Genomic DNA, 18,888 nt, shown 5'->3' with positions numbered 1-18,888 from the left:
TTGCATGGGAACTGTTAGAGGGATTAAAGAAGTGTAGTAAGGACTCCTGAGGGCCCCAAGTTGGAGTCTGAGGGAGCAGAAACAGGATGATGGGAAACTCTACTGTTGCTCCACAGAGGAACTTCCAACCCACATGGAGGGACCAAATCTGGGCAAAAGGGGCAAGAAGGCTCTCCCTTACTTATCATGAAAACCTGCTAGTATCCAGTTAACAATTCAAGGTACGGTCGACCAAGGTCTTAAGGAAAGTTATTGGTATAATGTGGATGGACAGAATACCCTCAGAACTAGCTGTGGCCAGTAGAACAGAAGAGGACTACTTCTTGGTTTTCTTTTGCCGCTCAGGGCCATTCTGCCTCTCTCCACATCATGGTTCCAATAGACACTCAAGGACAAAAACCAGCCACCAAAGAACTGTTAAAGTGTCGTGAATTTGGTGTCAAGTGAGTTCTTGGATTTGTGGTTGTGTTAGTACTGCTGACAACTGAGACATATCAAAATCTGGCTCAGAAAGATCTGTTTTTTAGAGATTGGCAGGTGCTCAAGGGGACTCGTACAGTACACCTTTCATACTTGACTTGGACACAAATGCATGTAAGCGCTCCCTAAAACACATCATATGCAAAGAACTGACAAAAAGACAATATTTATATTACCTTGCAAATCTGGGATGCATATTGCAGTAGCTTTTTGAAGTCAAGTCTCTCTTTGTGTTTTTGCAGATAATCTCGTAAACTCCCATATGGTAGGTATTCCATAATTAATTTAAGATTTCTGCGACCTAACAGTGAATAAAAAATAAAACATTTATAAATTTGCATTAGCAACTACAAAATAACTTTTCATAAAAAGAGAGGAAATGCCTGTTAAATATGAATAGGCATACTGACTGAACGTAACACATGGTGCTTTATGAGAAGCACTGCAAGTAAAATTGTTCTTGCAGCTAAATAAAGCATAGCCTTAAAAAGACATTAGACAACAAACAATTACCTTTGGAAGACTGAAGAGTATACTACTGATAGAGAAGAAAGACAACTTTTGAAGAGCATTTTCACATTCTTTTACTTTTAAAGTAAACTGCCAATTATCTGGTTTGTTTATTTAGAACACATTTGTGAATGTTTTGGGTCAAAGTATATTTGAAAATGTGAGTGAATGAGCAGAACAAGTTCAGAACAGAACAAGCATCTTGTTTTTCAACATAGACCAATGTGGGAACCTGTGTACGCAAAAGTGAGAGGATTTTAGAAAATATGTGCTTTTGTACCTTCCCACAGATTGGATGAGAAGACCAATTACAAGTCTAGTGAGGGAGAAAGTTCTATAAATTTAAGACAAGGATCAGAAAGAGCAACATACAGTGTTCTTGTAGCAGATTTTTGAGACAAGGATGAAGGAAATAATGTTGTAAGGTAAAAATAATTCCCTTTGTGCCAGCATTAATGGAGTAGATTGACAAATTGGTTGTGCACATGGCTGAGTTGCTGCATATAGATTCTTGAATGTTTCATTCCAAAGAGTACAGGGAGATCAATATGTGACAGAAAGTACTTCAACATTCATGCATATTGATCCTTGGGGCCCTTCCAGGAAAGCTAAGGTCTACAATATCTTCAGGGACAGACTGAGCACTAATAACATAAATGCAGGCTGTACTAAATACATATGATATAATGATTAAACAATTTACAATGAAATATGGAGCAAGGCTTTCCAAGGCCTTTCTTTCTAGGCAGGAAAACATGTATGAGCTTGACCATACACTGGCACAGTTGGTCGAACATGGCAGAACTGAATCATTTACCAAAGAAGCATTAAAGTACGAGTTACTTACCTTTGGTAATGATGTATCTGGTAGAGACGTTGTCTAGTCGCAGATTCCTTAACTTAGAATTATCCCCAGGAGTCAGACTGGATCGGAATTTTTTTGCAGCAGCACCTCTGCGCGCCGGGGGTCGGCCCCACACAACCCTGCCCTGACGTCAACCACGGATGTGACTTCAGTGAGGTCATTTAAGTCCCTCCAGGAGCGATGATGTCAGTTTTCTTAGGAGACACTTTTTTCGCGGCACAGGGCGTTGTCACCAACAAAACTGTGAAAGTCTGGAAACAGTGTGTGGAGGAGGGAAAATCCGCGAAAAAAAGAAATCGGATGGTGCATAACATCATCATAAAGGACAGTGTCCGACACTGTATACCAAAAAACCAAGAAGTAAGGCAGAGCACTGCTCTGTGATACAACCCCGCAAAGCGAAGCGTAGACCCTACCCCAAGGCTGAGTAACAAAGGAAGAATTTCCTAATAGACAACAGGAAGGCTGCCATTACAACGCATATCTGTGCCGGCCAACAAGGGCAGAGCACAGGAACAACAACAATCCACTGCGAGGTAACATTACAAGGAATGGGGCAGTCCCATGTAGAGATCAAAGGGCAGAGGCACAGCCCAATAGATCCCAAAAGATGCAACTGCAGAGGAGACAAGAAACCCTAAACCGATGGAGGAGGCGGGAGGGAGGGACGGAAAAGAAAAGGAGAAGCCCCCACACTGGAAGGACCAGAGTAGAGGAATGCAGAGAAAGGGAAAAATGAATCTCCTGTTGAAGGTGAAAGCGAAAAGCACCGCTCTACAGGAAGAGAAGCCACCCAGAGGGAGGCAGCCGCAGAAGGCAAAGTATGAGAGGGTCACTCCAACTTGAGCACCCTGGATGAAGACCAGTGCCAACTGAAAGGAGGCAAGGTGGAGAACCCCACCTGGAAAGCTCCTTGCAGAAGGGGGAGGATGGGTGAGAGTTAAGGAATCTGCGGCTAGACAACATCTCTACCAGATACATCGTTACCGAAGGTAAGTGACTCATACATCTGACAGAGACATCTAGACGCAGATTCCTTAACTTAGAATAGATACCACAGCCATACCCCAAGGTGGAGGTGGCTCTGCGACAGAACAACAGAAAGTGCCCGAGAGCACTGAGCCGGCAACAGGGTGACGGACTACGGTAAAAGCTGTGGCAGCGCAGCCAATCAGCAGACCAAGCAGCTCGGAAGAGCAAAAGACAATAGGAGGCAAAGGTACCACAAGACGACAAGAAGGGCACAAGACCTCACCCCTTTGAATACAGGATGGAATAACAGCACTAAGCCCCAATCCCACAACAGAAGAGATAGTTCAAAATGAGGGAAGGAAGAAGAATTACTCCCAGAGCCCAATGGCAGCTAAGGTGTCACCAACCAAGACCCAGAGGACAACATGGAGTGACATAACCAGAGTCTACCCGGCGGCCCGATGCAAGGGAGGACGGACAGGCAGCAGCCAGGAAGCGGAGGACAAGAGGCAGGGACTGAGCAATGTCCCAGAAGCGCAAGCGTGAAACACAAGACAAGCCAAGTGCAATACTCAGTCACAAGAAAGTGACAGGGCGGACAGCATCACGCTGAAGCACACTGAGGCGGACCACAACCAGAAACATGCGCGTAGCAGACAGCTACGGAGACAAAGCAAGTGGAGTGGCTAAGACGATTAGGGGACTGCCCAACAAGGCAATGTGAACGCCAAGGGGAAGAACGCACCCAAAGGGAGACAGAATTGCAGGGCACAGCACCCGGGATAACCCCCAGAAGAGGAACTGTCCAGCAGGCACACCAGACACAGAGAAGGGTGACACCTGAAGGAAAAAAGACACATCCGAAGGGTGTGTCCTCCGAGGCACCGAAGGTACCTATAGGGACCATAAATCAGTACACGCAGAGCTGTGGAGAATAACCTCAGATATCCAGAACCACCACCTCCGACTGGGAGGAGAAAAGCACCCACACAGAAGAGAGGGACTGTTTAGCACATGAACGGGGCAGACGAGACCCCCTAAGAAGAAGAGCAGCCAGAAGAGGAGGCTCACCCCAGGGAGCGGAAACATGGGAACCCTTGTTGCCCAAGCAGCATGAAAAGGCACCAAAGGGCATATAAAATGAGCAAAAGAAAAACTGCTCCTCGACAAACGGGTATATAGGAACAGGCCTCGCAGAAGCGAAGAAAGGCGAAGGCGTATAAAAGGGATACCCAGTGGTAATCATAATGCGGGTATATATAGAATGGGCGAGCCACGAGACCAATGCAGTTGAGGGTACTATAGCAGGAACCCGCCTAATGCACCAGTGACAGGGTAGCAGCCTCGGAAGAAGCGTTTGGCAACACACTGAAAAGACGTCCCAAGGGACAACGGCTGAAGAACATTTAGTAACAAGGGAAAAACCTCTAGAAGAGGAGTATGAGAGACACACAGGGCGCAAGCAGGACCGAACCTGCGGCCTGTGGGAGACAGTGCCGGACACAAACACCCTGTGGAACACAGCCACATCCGGCTTACTGTCAGCCCAAAAACGCACAGCCCAACTTGTGAACGTTGAATGAAAGTTGCAAAAGGAAGGAGGGGTAACCACCCTAGGGAAGGATGACCTGAGACCTGCCAAGTACAAGCTTATGGGGGGGGAGCAAAAGCCCGCAAGGAGGCGCTAAACCGCTGACTCGACGTGGGTATTAAACTAAAGGAAAGGCAGGTCAACAAGGCGCTCCCGAATATTCTCCAGGAAGACGCCATCCTGCAACCAAGCATGGCAGCATAGTGCAACAGAACCGGCCATAGCCCGGCCTAAGGAGTCTGAGGTATCCAGCTCTGGCCGGATAGTAAATTCTGCAAGGTCATGTCCGTCACCGATATGATGGAGGAGGTCAGCACGAGCGCCCTCAGTGGTTGATGAGAGAAGAGACTCGGCAGAATCCCAAAGGGCAGAAGTAGCCCGAGCCAACAGACACACTGTATTGAGGGAGCGAAGAGCTGTGCTAGTGGAGGCGAAAATATTACGACCCCACGACTCCAGCCATCTAGACTCCTGGGAGGGAGGTAGCAACAGTGGAGGAAAGGAAGGAAAGGCAGCTTGCAGAACGAGCCCCTGAACGTCCGGATGAACAAACAAGCAAACCGGATCGTTCGGGCAGAGTGGTAGCGGTGCATGACGGAACGAGCCAGCGGATCACCCGACACCGGCCAAGCCCAGGTCCCCAGAAGGGCATCATAAAGGGAGGCTTTGAAAGGCAGAAGCGAACATCCAATAGGGGGTTAACAGGCAGGGGAACTGAAGGAGGCTGCATATGCAGAATGTCAGGGGCCACGGAAACAACCCTCACAAAGGCCGCACCAGCCTCGGTAGCCCTCCTAGGAGGGAACAGTAACTCATCCTTAGGTGAGAGCTGTAAGCTGAGGCGCCCACTCCAAGTGTATTTTCCTAATAAAGGAGGAGCAGACCAATGTCCAAAGGGAGGAAGCCCCATGGACGAATGAGGGTCATGAAGGGGCTCTTGAGGAGGTGGAGAGCCTGCCAGAGCCACAAACTCCACGGGGAAGGGGGGGAAGGCAAGGACGGATCTGGCTTCGACAGACGTCAGGGTGACGCCGAACTTTCTCCGGAGAAGAGTTGATGATCTGCCGCCGGCCTCCCGGAAAGGAGTCGACGACCTGGTGTTGAGGCGGCACCAGGGCGTCCTCGTCCGGCGCCGACTCGGCCTCGTCCGGCGCCGACTCGGCCTCAACCACAACAGGCTCCGGTTCCGAAGTAAGGAAAGGAGCCGGGGTGGCAAGTCTACGGCACCGGCTCGGCCTCTGAAAAGGCAGCCGCCCATCCGGAGGGCCAAGGGGGACTCATAGACAAGCTGCGAGTATCAGCGACCACCTGCTGCGACACAGGGAGCCCCACTGGTCTATGCGACACGTTAGGGGTGCTGTGGGTCAAAGAGGGGGACCCAGCCGGGCCACGCCCTGACAACGCCATTCCTCCATCACATGAGGCAAGGTGCTCAGTCTGCGCCGGGGTGACCCCACCGGCGAGTCCACCGGAGACCTCGCACGCAGCGGGGGGGTCCGAGGACACCCCATGGAGAGGAGGGGACCCAAGTCAGGCCTGCAGGGCAGCAGCATAAGCCACCATCTGGGTCCGAGTCGCCCTTGTGCCAGGAAATGGCGGATAGGCGAGGGCAGACCCTCGGGCGCATGTCCAGAGAAGTCCGGGAACTAGTGCCCCCTACAACAGGAGGAAGTGAGGTCAATGATCTTGGCATCCGGCGCCAGGACTTACCAGGGATGGGCGAGCAAAACATATGGGAACCAGAAGGCGACCAACGCCGCAAACTGAACCCTCTGCTACCAGGACCTGCCGCCGAAGAGGAGGCCGGGGGCCGTGACGACTCCGACCGGGTCAGGCGAGCCGACAGTAGCTTCATCCGGCGCTCCCGCCGGGACTTCAACAAGAGTTGTTTGCAGGCGTCGCAATCCGTCCAGTCGTGGTGTTCGCACAGGCATCACATGCAGATAAGGTGTGGGACCGTCGCGGACATTTGCCGCGAACAGGAGGCACACGTCTTAAAGCCCGAAGTCATTGCACACTATTCCAGATGCAAAGCGTCAAAAGGGGCCTGAAAACAGGCCGGAGGAACAGCTTACTTCAGATCAGCATTGCACGCAGGAAAGAAGGAAACTGACGTCAGCGCGCCGGGAGGGACTTATAAGACCTCGCTGACATCACAATCATGGACAACGTCAGGGCGGGGTCGTGTTGCGCCATCCCCACGCGCGCAGAGGTGCTGCAAAAAAAAATCCAGATCCAGTCTGACGCCTGGGGATAATTCTAAGTTAAGAAATCTGCGGCTAAATGTCTCTATCAAATGCTTTAAAAAAAGAAAATAATAAGGATTACAGGGTTGCCTAAAATGAGACCGCAAATATCTGTAGTGTGTCTTTCTCACAAAGACCCCCATAAAGGGAGTACAATCTGAAAGGATCAAGCCAATGTATATAAAATCATGCACATTTTTGTTTATATTTTAAATACATGAATCAGTTGTACAGATAGCCATACCTGCACTGTAGCACACTCCCTTGTATTTTACAATGTTCTCATGCTGTAACGATTTAAGGATCTCAATTTCTCTTTCAAAGTCTCGCAGGTATTCGTCTGTGCTGTGCTGCAGCTTCTTCACAGCTACAACTTCACCAGTGTTGTCTTGCTGAGGGTCATACCTGCACATTTCAACACTGCCAAAATTACCCTGAAAAATAGAAAAACATCAGTAATGGCTCTCTAAAACGTTTGCAGAAAAGTTGGAAAGAAAAATAAATCCCTAGGTTAATGCATCATCTTTTTTGTTTATTCACAAAACACTTAAAATTGTTACTATTCATTTTATTTGATGAGTTGTAGTGGATACACACTTGCCTATTATTCAGCAATTTAGCTTTGCATATAATCGGTACATTCCTAAAAATGGAAGACGTACTTGGCAGAAAGTTTGACTACATGGCACTGCAAGCAAATAGTTGATTTTTGTTCCAAGGTCAAGGGTGAACAAGTTTCATTCATGTGGAGCCTTTCTTTGAGGGATATTTTCTGAAGGTTGTTTGTAGTTGCTAGTTATGAAGTTACATGCAATAAAGGGTGAAAGTGGTCACTTCAGGATATAGTAAGTGATTCATCTGCAGCAGTAGATGGAGCCTGATGACCAGTAAGTCTTGAGGAACTAGAGTAACAAACGCAATTCTCAGTTCCGGGGATTCAGTGGATGACAAGCTGAGTAGGTTTTGGGAAGGCTGGCTTCCTTACATACAGGATTCTTTTGACCACTCTGCCCTGGACCATCTGTAATTTAGTTTTGTTTTCAGAAGAATTATGCAGATCGCATACAAAAGTCCATTTTGCTAATGACTTATGTCATGCATGATAAACTTGATATATTTTTTAAGGTGAGGTAGGTGGAAGCGTTTGGGTCAAGCTGGATGTAAAAATGTAGAGGACGAAGTGTGCCTCTGTGTGAGGAGGCCGCAAGGAGCAGCTGTGATGTGCTGGACATGGAAGGCGCAGGGACGCTGAAGGATGCAAGACTGAAGGGGGGACTGGCCAATAAGTCAGAAATCAGCTAGAGGTTTCGGCCACTCCAGTGCCCTGTATTCTTCCCCTTCACACTATAGCCTTGCGCTACTGCTTCCAAGGCCTAAGTGAAAGCGTCAGCTGTTACCGGTGAGAAGTTACTGACCACCAACTTTTTCTCTGCACCGGTGAGCTCAGTGTACCTAGATACCTGGTGGTGAGATACAAGACAGGTAGGAAGAAGGAAAGGTTGTAAGATTGGCATGGTAGTCTTACAGCCATACCGCAGCTCCACATTGATTTACGGAGAATATATAGAAGCTTATGAAAAAGCTGTAGAAACTTAGAGGATCGGGGAAGTCTATGAAAGAGGCTAGATGCTCGTAACAGCAGGGGGAGTCTTAGAGGCTGCTTTGTTGGTGATTTGAGTCTGGGACTGAGGTGAAGATGCACCTGGATGGTGCAGGTTGGTCTTTTACTCACATCTTCGTGCTTGCCCTGCTGTGATTCTGCAATAACCGCTTCCCATTTCGTAGCCACGATTGGAGTGAAGGAGTATGATGGGTGCATGCTAAAAGATTTTAGTGGCCGTCGAGTAAAGTGGCTTTCTTCTTGGTTCCTGTCCAGGTATGCTACACCGTGACTGTGTGCCCCTGACAATAAGTGACTTGCTATCGCTTGTGGCTAACCTTCTACCAGCCGATCTATTCTGCTCCTCTCCACTTTTGCCTATTGGAACGCATTTAGCCATGTTCACTCGGTCTCTGAGGTCTTTCAATGCCCAAGTAATTAGATTTTTTAGCAGCTTCAACAGCTTGACAGATAAATGCTTGAGACTCATGCACTCAATTTGTGGTCTCAAACAACCTGACACCTATTGCTTGGAGGACGATAGGGTCGAACTGAGGGCTAAGCCAATGACAGAGCTTGGAGCAGAAGAGTTGATGCACTTTGCCCTAATCTAATCAACTCTCAGATCTTCAGGTGAAATGGAATTGTCACTCATGGTTATCTTTCTTGCAGAACTCTATCACAAAACATTTTAAAGTTAACAAGAGGCCAAATGCTTTGAAAAGTACGAATGTTGATTCTGAATCTGAACAAATTTTATGCCTGCACTTCCCCCAGTTACTTCAGACTTAGTACCCGGTTAAGATATAGTGTATTCGCCTCTGGACCAGACTGTACCCTTGTTGAATATTTCTATTGGTGTGATCCAAAGACTATCCAACCTGTGACCACTCTTCTATTGCTTTACTCTAATATGCAGAGTATGTGGGATCGGTGTACATGGGTAGTTGGCTGCCCGCCGGGGGTTTGAGGAAGGTCCTGGCTGAAGGCCTCGCACAGCAGGAGGTTGGCAGCACACAAAGAGTTGGGTATCATCATAAAATCTTACATTACAGTAAAAAAATCACCATAGAAATTCACCCAAAAAAAAATCAGTGGTTAAAGTGAGATATACTTCATTATGATATCCTACTTTACATTAAAATAATCAACGAAATTCCCTAGAAACAAAAAAAACTGTAGTTCGGTGAAAATGTAAGTTAATCGTAACTTTGTAAACAAAAAAAAAACCACACAGATATTGTAACGTGTGCGTGTGTGTGTGTGTGTATATATATATATATATATATGCAAAATTCCAAAACGACTCCAACAGTCTCACACTGCTCGCCAAAGATGGACACGGATCCAGGGTATGTGCTTCAAATTTTCTTTATTCCTGATATGTCAAGACGCGTTTCGCAGCAACAGCCACTTGTTCACTCGACATGTGTTTTTAAAGTGCTAGTGCAGATAATTGTAGGTAGCCACGTGATTGGCAAAGTAATAGAGCTAAACAACATACTCGCCCAAATTGCAGCCTGTAAGCATATAGACTGTGTTGACATTTAACAATAAAAATGCCTTTAAAAACAACATATACTTGCTGAAAGATAATAGATATATTCAAGGTTTGTAATAAAAACAAATGTTTTACACAATAATGCTCCTGGGCGAAAAAATATTTTTTTCTTTTGTTCTTGTACATAAAACCAATTTGCGGCGTCATGTGTGCTAAGAAAAGTGCATGAATGTGCAATAAGTGCATAGTGCAAATATATAATTTCTATAAAGGAAGCCCACTACTGCTGCCAACCGGACTTGGATGTACATTGTATTAGTAACATCAGATCGTAACTGTAAAATACACTAAACAGTAGAATTGTATGTGGCAATCTTCATACAATACTGCCCTGGAGAGAAAATGAATATCCTGGTCTAATACGCATGGCATTCATCGTGATTGAATTTCATACATTGTGGGACTTCTTAATCACCCTGTCTGAAAATGATGTTCACTTAGTGGTGACTAGTATACTGAAGCTCTCTTATTCTATACTGTTAAGGTCAGTTGATATTAATCATACTACCTATTAGAGTATTTAATCAAATGGCAACCATCTTCAGAGGGTATAGATGTGTTCCTCCATGAGAAATGAGTATCCAAAGAGCTAGTTCTAGAATAGGTTAAATATATGCAGTTCAAAAGGCTAAGGTGTAAAAACAAGTAACTGCATAGATGAATAAATAGATAAATAGCTAAATATACATATAATCTGCAAATACGTGCTGAAATCACCAAGCCATTTACGTGCAAAAGAGCTTTGAGGTAATCTATAAAGTGTCTATGTACCTACCTAAATCCCACAGTCAGGATTTATATCTGAATTACTAGATAACACCTATATCTCACTATAAATATAAATATGAATAAATACTCAAATAAATTATGGATATAAATATGTATAAAATGTTCAATTTAAAATTCTACACATATGTTGACTGCTGAAAGTGTACCAAATTGGGACTTTCTTAAGGATAAGCTCAACTGCCATCTCTTGAGAATTTTAGAAGAAAGACACTCAAATGTGTACTTACTAGGAAAGTAAAGAGATGTTGTGTATAAGATTAGGTGATCAGCGGTAAGGATTAATGGAGCCATTCCTCATTTGGAAATACTGATAAATACCAATGAATACATAAGAATACTCTAAGAATAATTTGACTTGATTAGCTGAAAATAAATAGAATAGAAAGCTTAAAGGGTTCATGGATTTATAGACATGTATATAAATCTTCTGTAATGTTGAGTCCATTTGGTTGTTTAGTGTCTAATTGCAAGATATATCTGGTCTCTAACCTCCTAAGTTTGCCTTCTCTGTCTCCACCCCTTCTGCTGGGAGGTATAGCGTGCGTCTATCAGATAATAGCTCAGGCTCTTGTTGTTAGAGTGATGAGTTTCTTTAAAATGCCTGCCTACAGGATATGTATTATCTTCATTTGCGATAGCGCGGAGATGTTGAAGAATCTTTTTGTGGGCCTGGAGCTTAGTGCTCCCTATGTACCTGAGGTCACATGGACAGGTGAGAACATGTACAACATATTCAGTCTTGCATTTCAACAGTTTAGTGATCTTACGAGTACTGTGACTAAATGGAGTGGTGTATGATGTAGTGTTAACTCCATGGACACAGGCTTTACATGTCTTGCACTTTATGAACCCTTTGTGTGTTTGTAACCAAGTAGTGTTTTCCATAATCTCAGGACTGGTGGTAACAAGACAGTCTCTCATAGAGGGGGCTTTGCTATATGTAATGGACACCCTCTGCGGTAGCAGGGGTCCTATTACAGGGTCATTGACAACTAGTGGCCAACTAGTTTGCACAATGTTGTTAATCTCTTTATGTTGCCTACTGTATCCCAATATCAGGCAAAACACTTGTTTGTTTTTACTGTCTTTATCGGACTCTGAGTTTTTAGCGACAGAGGTGTCGGTTGGCTTGTTATCCCTAAGTAAATCATTTCTATTGAGCAGTGTGGTTTTAAAGATCGCTTGGTTCAATATCTTAGGCGAATAGCCTCTTTCCAAGAACCTCTGCCTACTCAGTTCCTGAGCATGTCTCAAATCATCCTCTGTGCTGCATATTCGCTTAAGTCTAAGCATTTCCCCATAGGGGATGCTATTGACTAAGTGACGTGGATGGGCGCTAGTGGCGTGCAGAATGGAGTTGCCCGCCGTCTCTTTACGGTATAGGCGGGTTTCTAATTTGTTGTTCTGCACAAATAATTGTGTGTTCAAAAAAATTCACACTAGTGACACTTAAGGTGGCTGTGAAATGCAGATTTAAGGTATTCTGAATAATCTTGTATACAAATTGTTCAGCATGCTATTTGGTTCCCTGCCACACTACAAATAGATTGTCTATAAAGCGGAGCCAGACTTTGATATTTTGTTCTATGATGTTATTATGCTCCGCCTTAAGGACCAGCTCCTCCCACCAGTCCATATGGAGACAGGCATAGCTGGGGGAGAAGCTGGCCCCCATCGCAACTCCTTGTATCTGTTGAAAAAGGAGGTTATTAAACATGATCAACAGCTCATTGTGTGGACGATGTAGTGTGGACCTCTGTGACAAATAAAACTGTATAGCATTAATGCCATCGTCATGTAAGATACTGGTATATAATGATGTAAGATCAAGTGCAATAAGCAGAAAATCAGGACCACAATCAATATCTTGGACGAAAAAGCAGACCCAAATTCTGTCAGGTCCCGTCGGGGCGCCTGCAGTGTAGCGCAATGCGAGACGAAGGCCTCTCTACACTTCCAATGAGGAGAAAACTACATTACCCAGAAGCCCCGGCTGAGGCTACATCAGTCAGGGCGACACGCATCCTGTTGCGTGTTATTCCGTTTCCTGGCATCCGTTTTGGAGGAAGGAGGTCGCGCCTTGCTGCTGGCGGAGGGGCTCGTCCTGGACGGTTGCTGTGTTGTTTTCAGCGTGTCAGGTAGGAGCGGCCCCTCGCCGGTATCTTCTCCGTCATTAAGCGGAGCGCTGTGGGGATCCACGCGTTGCCGTTTGTTATTGGAGCGCGCAGTGAAGGAACTGCCGCGTTTTTGTCTATCGGTTATTGGACTATCAGAGGAGCGGAGCGGAGTGGTAGGAAGCCACACGTTGCCGTGTCTTCTATCTTGTGTTTCCTTTTGTATGGATCTACTTGTGTGCTACTCCTGAAGGAGGCGGTGCGCGGGGGCGGTCGCAGCTCCACGCAACCAGTGCAAGCGCTTGTGTATTTGCTTTTGGTTTATGGGACGATCAGTGTTCACAGTACTCAAGGAGCGCTGTAGCGGTCGCAGCTGCGCGTTGCCATAAGGAGCAGTAACTTCTAGGAAATTGTGTTGTTTCATTTTGGAACATTTCCGCTTTCTTTTCAAACACCCTTATTTATTTACTTTGCTCTCTTTCTTCATTTGTACCTGGGAACTGCCTGGTGTTCAGAGGGTGCTTTTCTCGAGGGAGCGGAGTGCAGTGGTTTTTGCTTCCCACGCATTACCGTGTCCTGGATTTAGACGTGTACACAGCTGCCTAGTGCTCTTTCATTTATTGGTTTTCTTTCATGGTGGCGAAACCCACACGGAATCCCTTATCATACAGGCATAGGCTGTGTTCAAGGTATAGAAGAGGGTTCTGTTTGGGTAATGAGTGTGTTAGTATATGAGAAATGCAATGAGTCTAATCTATGTGTATTCCTTATAGGTCTCACGTTTGTATACCTAAAAAGAGAACAGCAAAACAACCAGTAGGAAAGTCCTGCCTTTTTCCTCACAGGTATTCAGTCTACATATCAGTACATTAGATGTTACGGTGTTGCACGATAGGTGGCCTTACCCTTGTATGTTCTGTCGTTTCAGGTACATCCCTTCCCAGCTGTCCCCTTCCTTCCCTTCCCTGTTTATTATTTTACTTTTCCCCTCACCTAATGGCTCAAATCCTCTGTTGACACAATGTCAGAGTGTTTGTGATGTTTGGAGGTGGGCTTTATGTTCATCACTCGGATCCTGTGGAGCGGACCTGACAAATTCTGTGCAAAGCAGGATTATTTCAGAAACGCCTGCACCTCCGCCATGATGCGTTTCAGCCTCCAACGAGACATTAATCACATAACACGTTTGAGTCATTTTTTTCCCTTTTTAAAGTGACAGTGCCAAGACCACACGTGATGAAGCATCATAGACATAGACGGTACATTTCACAAGGTCATGGAGATCTAGTTACCATATAGCATTCATGAAATTGATTCATTAATTGAAATGCAATAAATATGTGCAAAGAGAGCAGAATATAAATATTCATGATTCCATAAATATTTAAAAAGCACACAGATTATATTGGGTACAATAAAAAAGATGATCACTTTAAAATTGTGCTTTGCAGGCAGAGCTCAAATCAATGGAATAAAATGACGAAAGATTATATATGAATATATAAAAATCTATTTTAAAAAGCATTAATAACCTTCTTAAATCATGTCAAAGTCCAAAATTATGATAGCTCCTCTGCAGATGACCATTATCACAGTAAAATACCCATTGCTCCGATTAGACTCTACACATAAATTGCACATACGTTCAAATGCTATAAAAACATAGATTCTCGTGACCTGCCCAAGTGGGCCTGACCATGAATGTTCCTCTAGTAAAAAGTGCTAGTGCTATAATGTAAAAGTGCTGACACCCTATTTATTTTTAACAGTTATTTTTATTGAAACAAAGCATCGGTGAAAAATACAGTACAGAAGAATCATGTCACATTTAGCATCTTTCCCACAGGGGGTACGGGACAAAAAAGCACATACATGGTAGTGATTTATGGGGATGGGGGTACATCAAAAACAGCGTTCCTGGGTGGCACACAAATTTCTCCTCTATAATGATTCCAAGGTCCCCATATTGAAGCCCACTTTTGAGGGCAGCCCCTTGCCATAAAAACAGTTTTTTCCCGGAACATGTTCCAACCTAAGTTACTCTTCCAGGACTCAAGGGTGGGAGGCTGTTCTGATCCCCACTGTTGTGCAATGTTCCTTTTAGCTATCATATAACTTAATGTGACCCATTGTGTCTGTGAGGAGTTAAGGTCGGTTGGCTCCCATATGTTAAGGAGGCACGTCCTTGCCTCAGGTAGCAAGGAGACCCCCAAGACCGCATGAATAGTGTTATGAATCTTACTCCAGTATTCCATCACATATCGACATTCCCAAATGACATGAAGGAACGTCCCAGTGAGACCACATTTACGTTTACACAATCCAGAATCAGACAAACCCATTTGCACTAGGCGGGGCCCCGTAACATAAATCCTGTGTAATATTTTTCATTGAACGAGCTGCAACCGTGCAGAAATGGCAACCACTTTAGGAGATGAAACAGCTGATTGCCAGTCCTCATCATCGAGTTCTATTCCATCCCGCACCCATTTATCCCTCAACTCGCCAAGTAAGTCGGCCCTATGGTTGATTAGTTTCTTGTAGATCAGGGAGATGGTTTTTTCGGGGAGGTGACCATCTACAATTCTATCCTCAAGGGGGGAAGCCTCCGGGAAGTCAGCGTCCGCAGGTAAGGCAGCCTTTAGCGTGTGTCGGATTTGCGCGTAGCAAAAGTATTCGGAGCTCGCCAACTGTTCGCGCTATATAAAACTTTGAATGAATAAATAAATAAATAAATAATTCACTCTGCATGTCCTCAAATGACTTAATCCTCCCCTTGCTCCAGATCTCTTTAACGGTAGAGATTCCTATCAGGTCCCATTTATCAAACCCTCTCGTTTTCCAAAGCTTACCCAGCTGATCTGAGTCAAAAAGTGAAATTGCTAGTGTCAACTTATTGCTCCATCCCAGAGAGCTTGTGGCGTCATGCCAGATCCAAACTGCATGTTGGGTCGGTCCACCGAATGCCTCGAATGGACGGTTCCCAGCGCAGCCAGGCCGCCAAAGACTCCAACGCCAGCGAGAAGAGAAGGGGGAGAGAGGGCAGCCCTGCCGAGTGCCGCGGCAGAGGCGGAAAGGCGCTGAGGCCCGATTATTAATGACTACCTGGGAGAGCAGCTCAGAGTACAACAGGCGCACCCAATCTATGAACTCAGGGCCGAACCCAAACTTGGTCAAGACCGCCCATAGGTAGGGCCACTCGACTGTATCAAAAGCCATGGTCGTGTCAAGTGAAGCGATAACTGCTGGTTCCTGCAGAGTGTGGGCCCTGGCTATTACTCCATGCAACCTGCGTAGATTCAGGGCAGTGTTTCTACGTGGAAGAAATCCCGATTGGTCAGGGTGAATCAGCCTGCCGATTATCTTTACCAACCTATTAGAGAGAAGCTTGGCCAGAATTTTGGGCTCCGCATTAAACAAAGAAATTGGTCTATAAGATGCACAAGCAGATTTGGGCGTTCCCACCTTATGAATCACCACCACTGAGGCGATTCTCTGGTCTCTAGGCAAAATTCCCTTCTCCCGGGCGTCGACAAACATATTTTTGAGATAGGGAGCCAACCTATCGGGTCTGAGCTTATAGAGTTCAATCGGGAGCCCGTTTGGTCCCAGTGCCTTCCCTGAATTCAGTGAGCGAATAGCTTGGACTACTTCATCAGTGGTGAAGGCACGATCCATCAAATCGCGATCCTCGTGGACCAGGCAAGGAAGCTGCAGGTCCCTAAGCAACAAGTGGGAGTCCTCCTCCGGCCGATCCGAGACCGAGGTGTAAACATTTTGAAAGTATGCCGCAAAGCTATCAGCTATACTTTGGGGATCTGTAAGTGTGACACCCTCGTCTGTAACAATTTCTGGGACCAAGCGATCAGCCTACTCCTTTTTATCCAGCCAAGCGATCAGTTTCCCCGCCTTATCCCCAAGATCATAAAGTCTGCCCTGTTGTTCCCTGCCAAGTGCCCTGGCTCTATCAGTGACCAGAGATTTATATTCATATTGCTTAAGGCTCAGTAGGTGCAACCTAGCCTGTGTAACCTCTTGTTCCAGTTCCCCCTCCAAAAGACCAATATTAGTTTCTGCAGCTACTACATATTTATTCCTCTCTTTTTTAGTTCCAGCTATCAATGAAAGAGCCTGGCCCCTAATAACCGTTTTGAAAGCTTCCCATAGGGACACGGAAGAGGAGACCGACCCCACATTGTCTGCGAAGTAGGCCTCTAGAGCTTTAATGAGGTCTTTGCGAAGCCTGGGATCACGAAGATACCAGGGATTAATGGGGGCCACCCTACCCGCCGTTCCTGGTGTGCTACAAAGCCGAAACCAGAGTGGGGAATGATCAAATATAGCCCGGGCGAGATGAGTTGCCTCAACGAGGTAGGATGCCTGAGCCGCCGGAACCAAGTAATAGTCCAGGCGGGAGAGGCTCCCATGGGCACCAGAGTGAAGTGTGTATTGCCTCTGATCAGGGTGAAGCAATCTCCAACCGTCTACTAAGCCCATGACGTCCAAAAAGTCAGGCAGCCATCGCGGGGCGCGCCCCAGCTCACGGGAGGAATGCCTGTCCATAATTCCAGACATCACTGCGTTGAAGTACCCCCCCCAACGCCAACAGCCCAACCGGCAGCTCAAGCAGAAGCTTTCCGAGATCAGCAAAGGAAGTGGAATGCATACCCGGGGAGACATAGACAGATATGAGGGTAAGAACCTGCCCCTCCCATCGACCTGTAATGCCAACATACCTGCCCCTGTCATCCTCCCACCTGGAATCTATGACCAAAGGGAATACCTTACGTGTCAAAATACCCACTCCCCTGGAGCCTGATGTAAATCCAGCTTGTGCTAACAGTTTGTATCCCATTCTGTGCATGGCTTTGCATGTATTCCCAATTAAATGCGTTTCCTGAAGCAACACCACATCCGGCGCCTGACGTCTAAGATACTGAAGAACCACACTACGTTTGATCCTGTCCCCCACTCAAAACCGTTAGTTCCCTACCCCCATCATCGTGTATGAAAAAGAGTTGACAGTCTTCTGTATGCAGCATGTTTAACAGGTACAACACACCGGTGCCATAAACCATACATCTAACTGGTGAAACAAACTTCCCTCCCCAACTCCCCCCAACCCAGCTGCCCTGCTCATTAGGCTTCAAACTGCCCATTGAAAAAGCAGAGTGCCTGTCGCCCTTAACATTCAAAAGAAAGAACCAAAAGGGTCAATTAGGGGGGAAATTTTGAGAGCTCCAGGCCATGCCCCATAAAATCCCCATAGGAATAAGTCTGCAGTGAATATAATCAAACAAAAAATATATCACACACCCTCCCCACGAGAACAAAAAGGCATCCTCCCTTCACGCCCCCAACCCCCAACCCCCCCCCACCACAAACTCACATCCCCTGGGCACATGAAACAACTTCAAATCAGAGTGGCTAGGTCGCAACTACACCCCCATCCCCTTGGTTCACCAGGTCCGGGTGGCCTATATTCTCCAGCCACTCCGACACGGTCTCTGGTTGATCTAAAAAACATACTTTATCATCTGCTACCACTCGAAGACGGGACGGGAACAGCATAGAATACTTCATGCCTCTTTCCCGCAGATCACGTTTCACTGACAGGAAAGTATTCTGTTGTTTCTGCACCCTCTGCGTGAAGTCGGGGAAGAAAGTGATTGTAGCGTTCTCATATTTAAGGGGAGCATTAGCCCTCAAGCACTGGAGAATAGCATCTCTGTCACAAAAGTTGAGGACTCTGGCCAACATGGGCCGCGGGGGAGCGCCCGGTCTGGGACGGCCGCCCGGTACCCTGTGTGCCCGCTTGACAACAAAGAACTTACTGAGGCCCTTCGGCTGGAGATGCTTGAGAATAAGATCCTCAACGAATAGGTCTGGCGCCTGCCCCTCCGAATTCTCGGGTACGCCCAGGATGCGTAGGTTATTGCGGTGGAGACGGCCTTCATAGTCATCTAGCTTGAGTTCAAATGCCCTTCGTGAGTTGTGCATTTCTCCGACCTCCCTCTGTAGCTGAGAAACATCCCCCACAAGGCTAGCGGTGGGGAGTTTGACCTGTTTCACTTTTTCGTTTTGTTTCCCCATATCTGCACGAATGAGGTTGATATCTATGGCCATTGAGTCCATTTTGTGTTCAAGGGAGGTCTTGACC

General features: G+C 46.3%; 1 protein-coding gene across 5 annotated transcripts in view; it reads right to left on the bottom strand.

Annotated features, from left to right (window-relative positions):
• Nucleotides 1-18,888, bottom strand: part of JAK2 (Janus kinase 2) — a 1,231,913-nt gene that overhangs the window by 103,419 nt on the left and 1,109,606 nt on the right. For all 5 annotated transcript variants that reach the window (XM_078676001.1, XM_078676005.1, XM_078676003.1 and 2 more), the window contains 2 exons: nt 6,909-7,098; nt 657-781 (listed from right to left, as the gene is read on the bottom strand). In XM_078676001.1, the coding sequence (XP_078532127.1) occupies nt 657-781; nt 6,909-7,098 (315 nt within the window). The remainder of the gene's footprint in view (nt 1-656; nt 782-6,908; nt 7,099-18,888) is intronic.

This window comes from Lissotriton helveticus, chromosome 2_1 (assembly GCF_964261635.1).
Source record: "Lissotriton helveticus chromosome 2_1, aLisHel1.1, whole genome shotgun sequence".
NCBI lineage: Eukaryota > Metazoa > Chordata > Amphibia > Caudata > Salamandridae > Lissotriton > Lissotriton helveticus.
The sequence above is the reverse complement of the archived record's forward strand: the minus strand, read 5'-3'. Positions and strand labels throughout refer to the sequence as shown.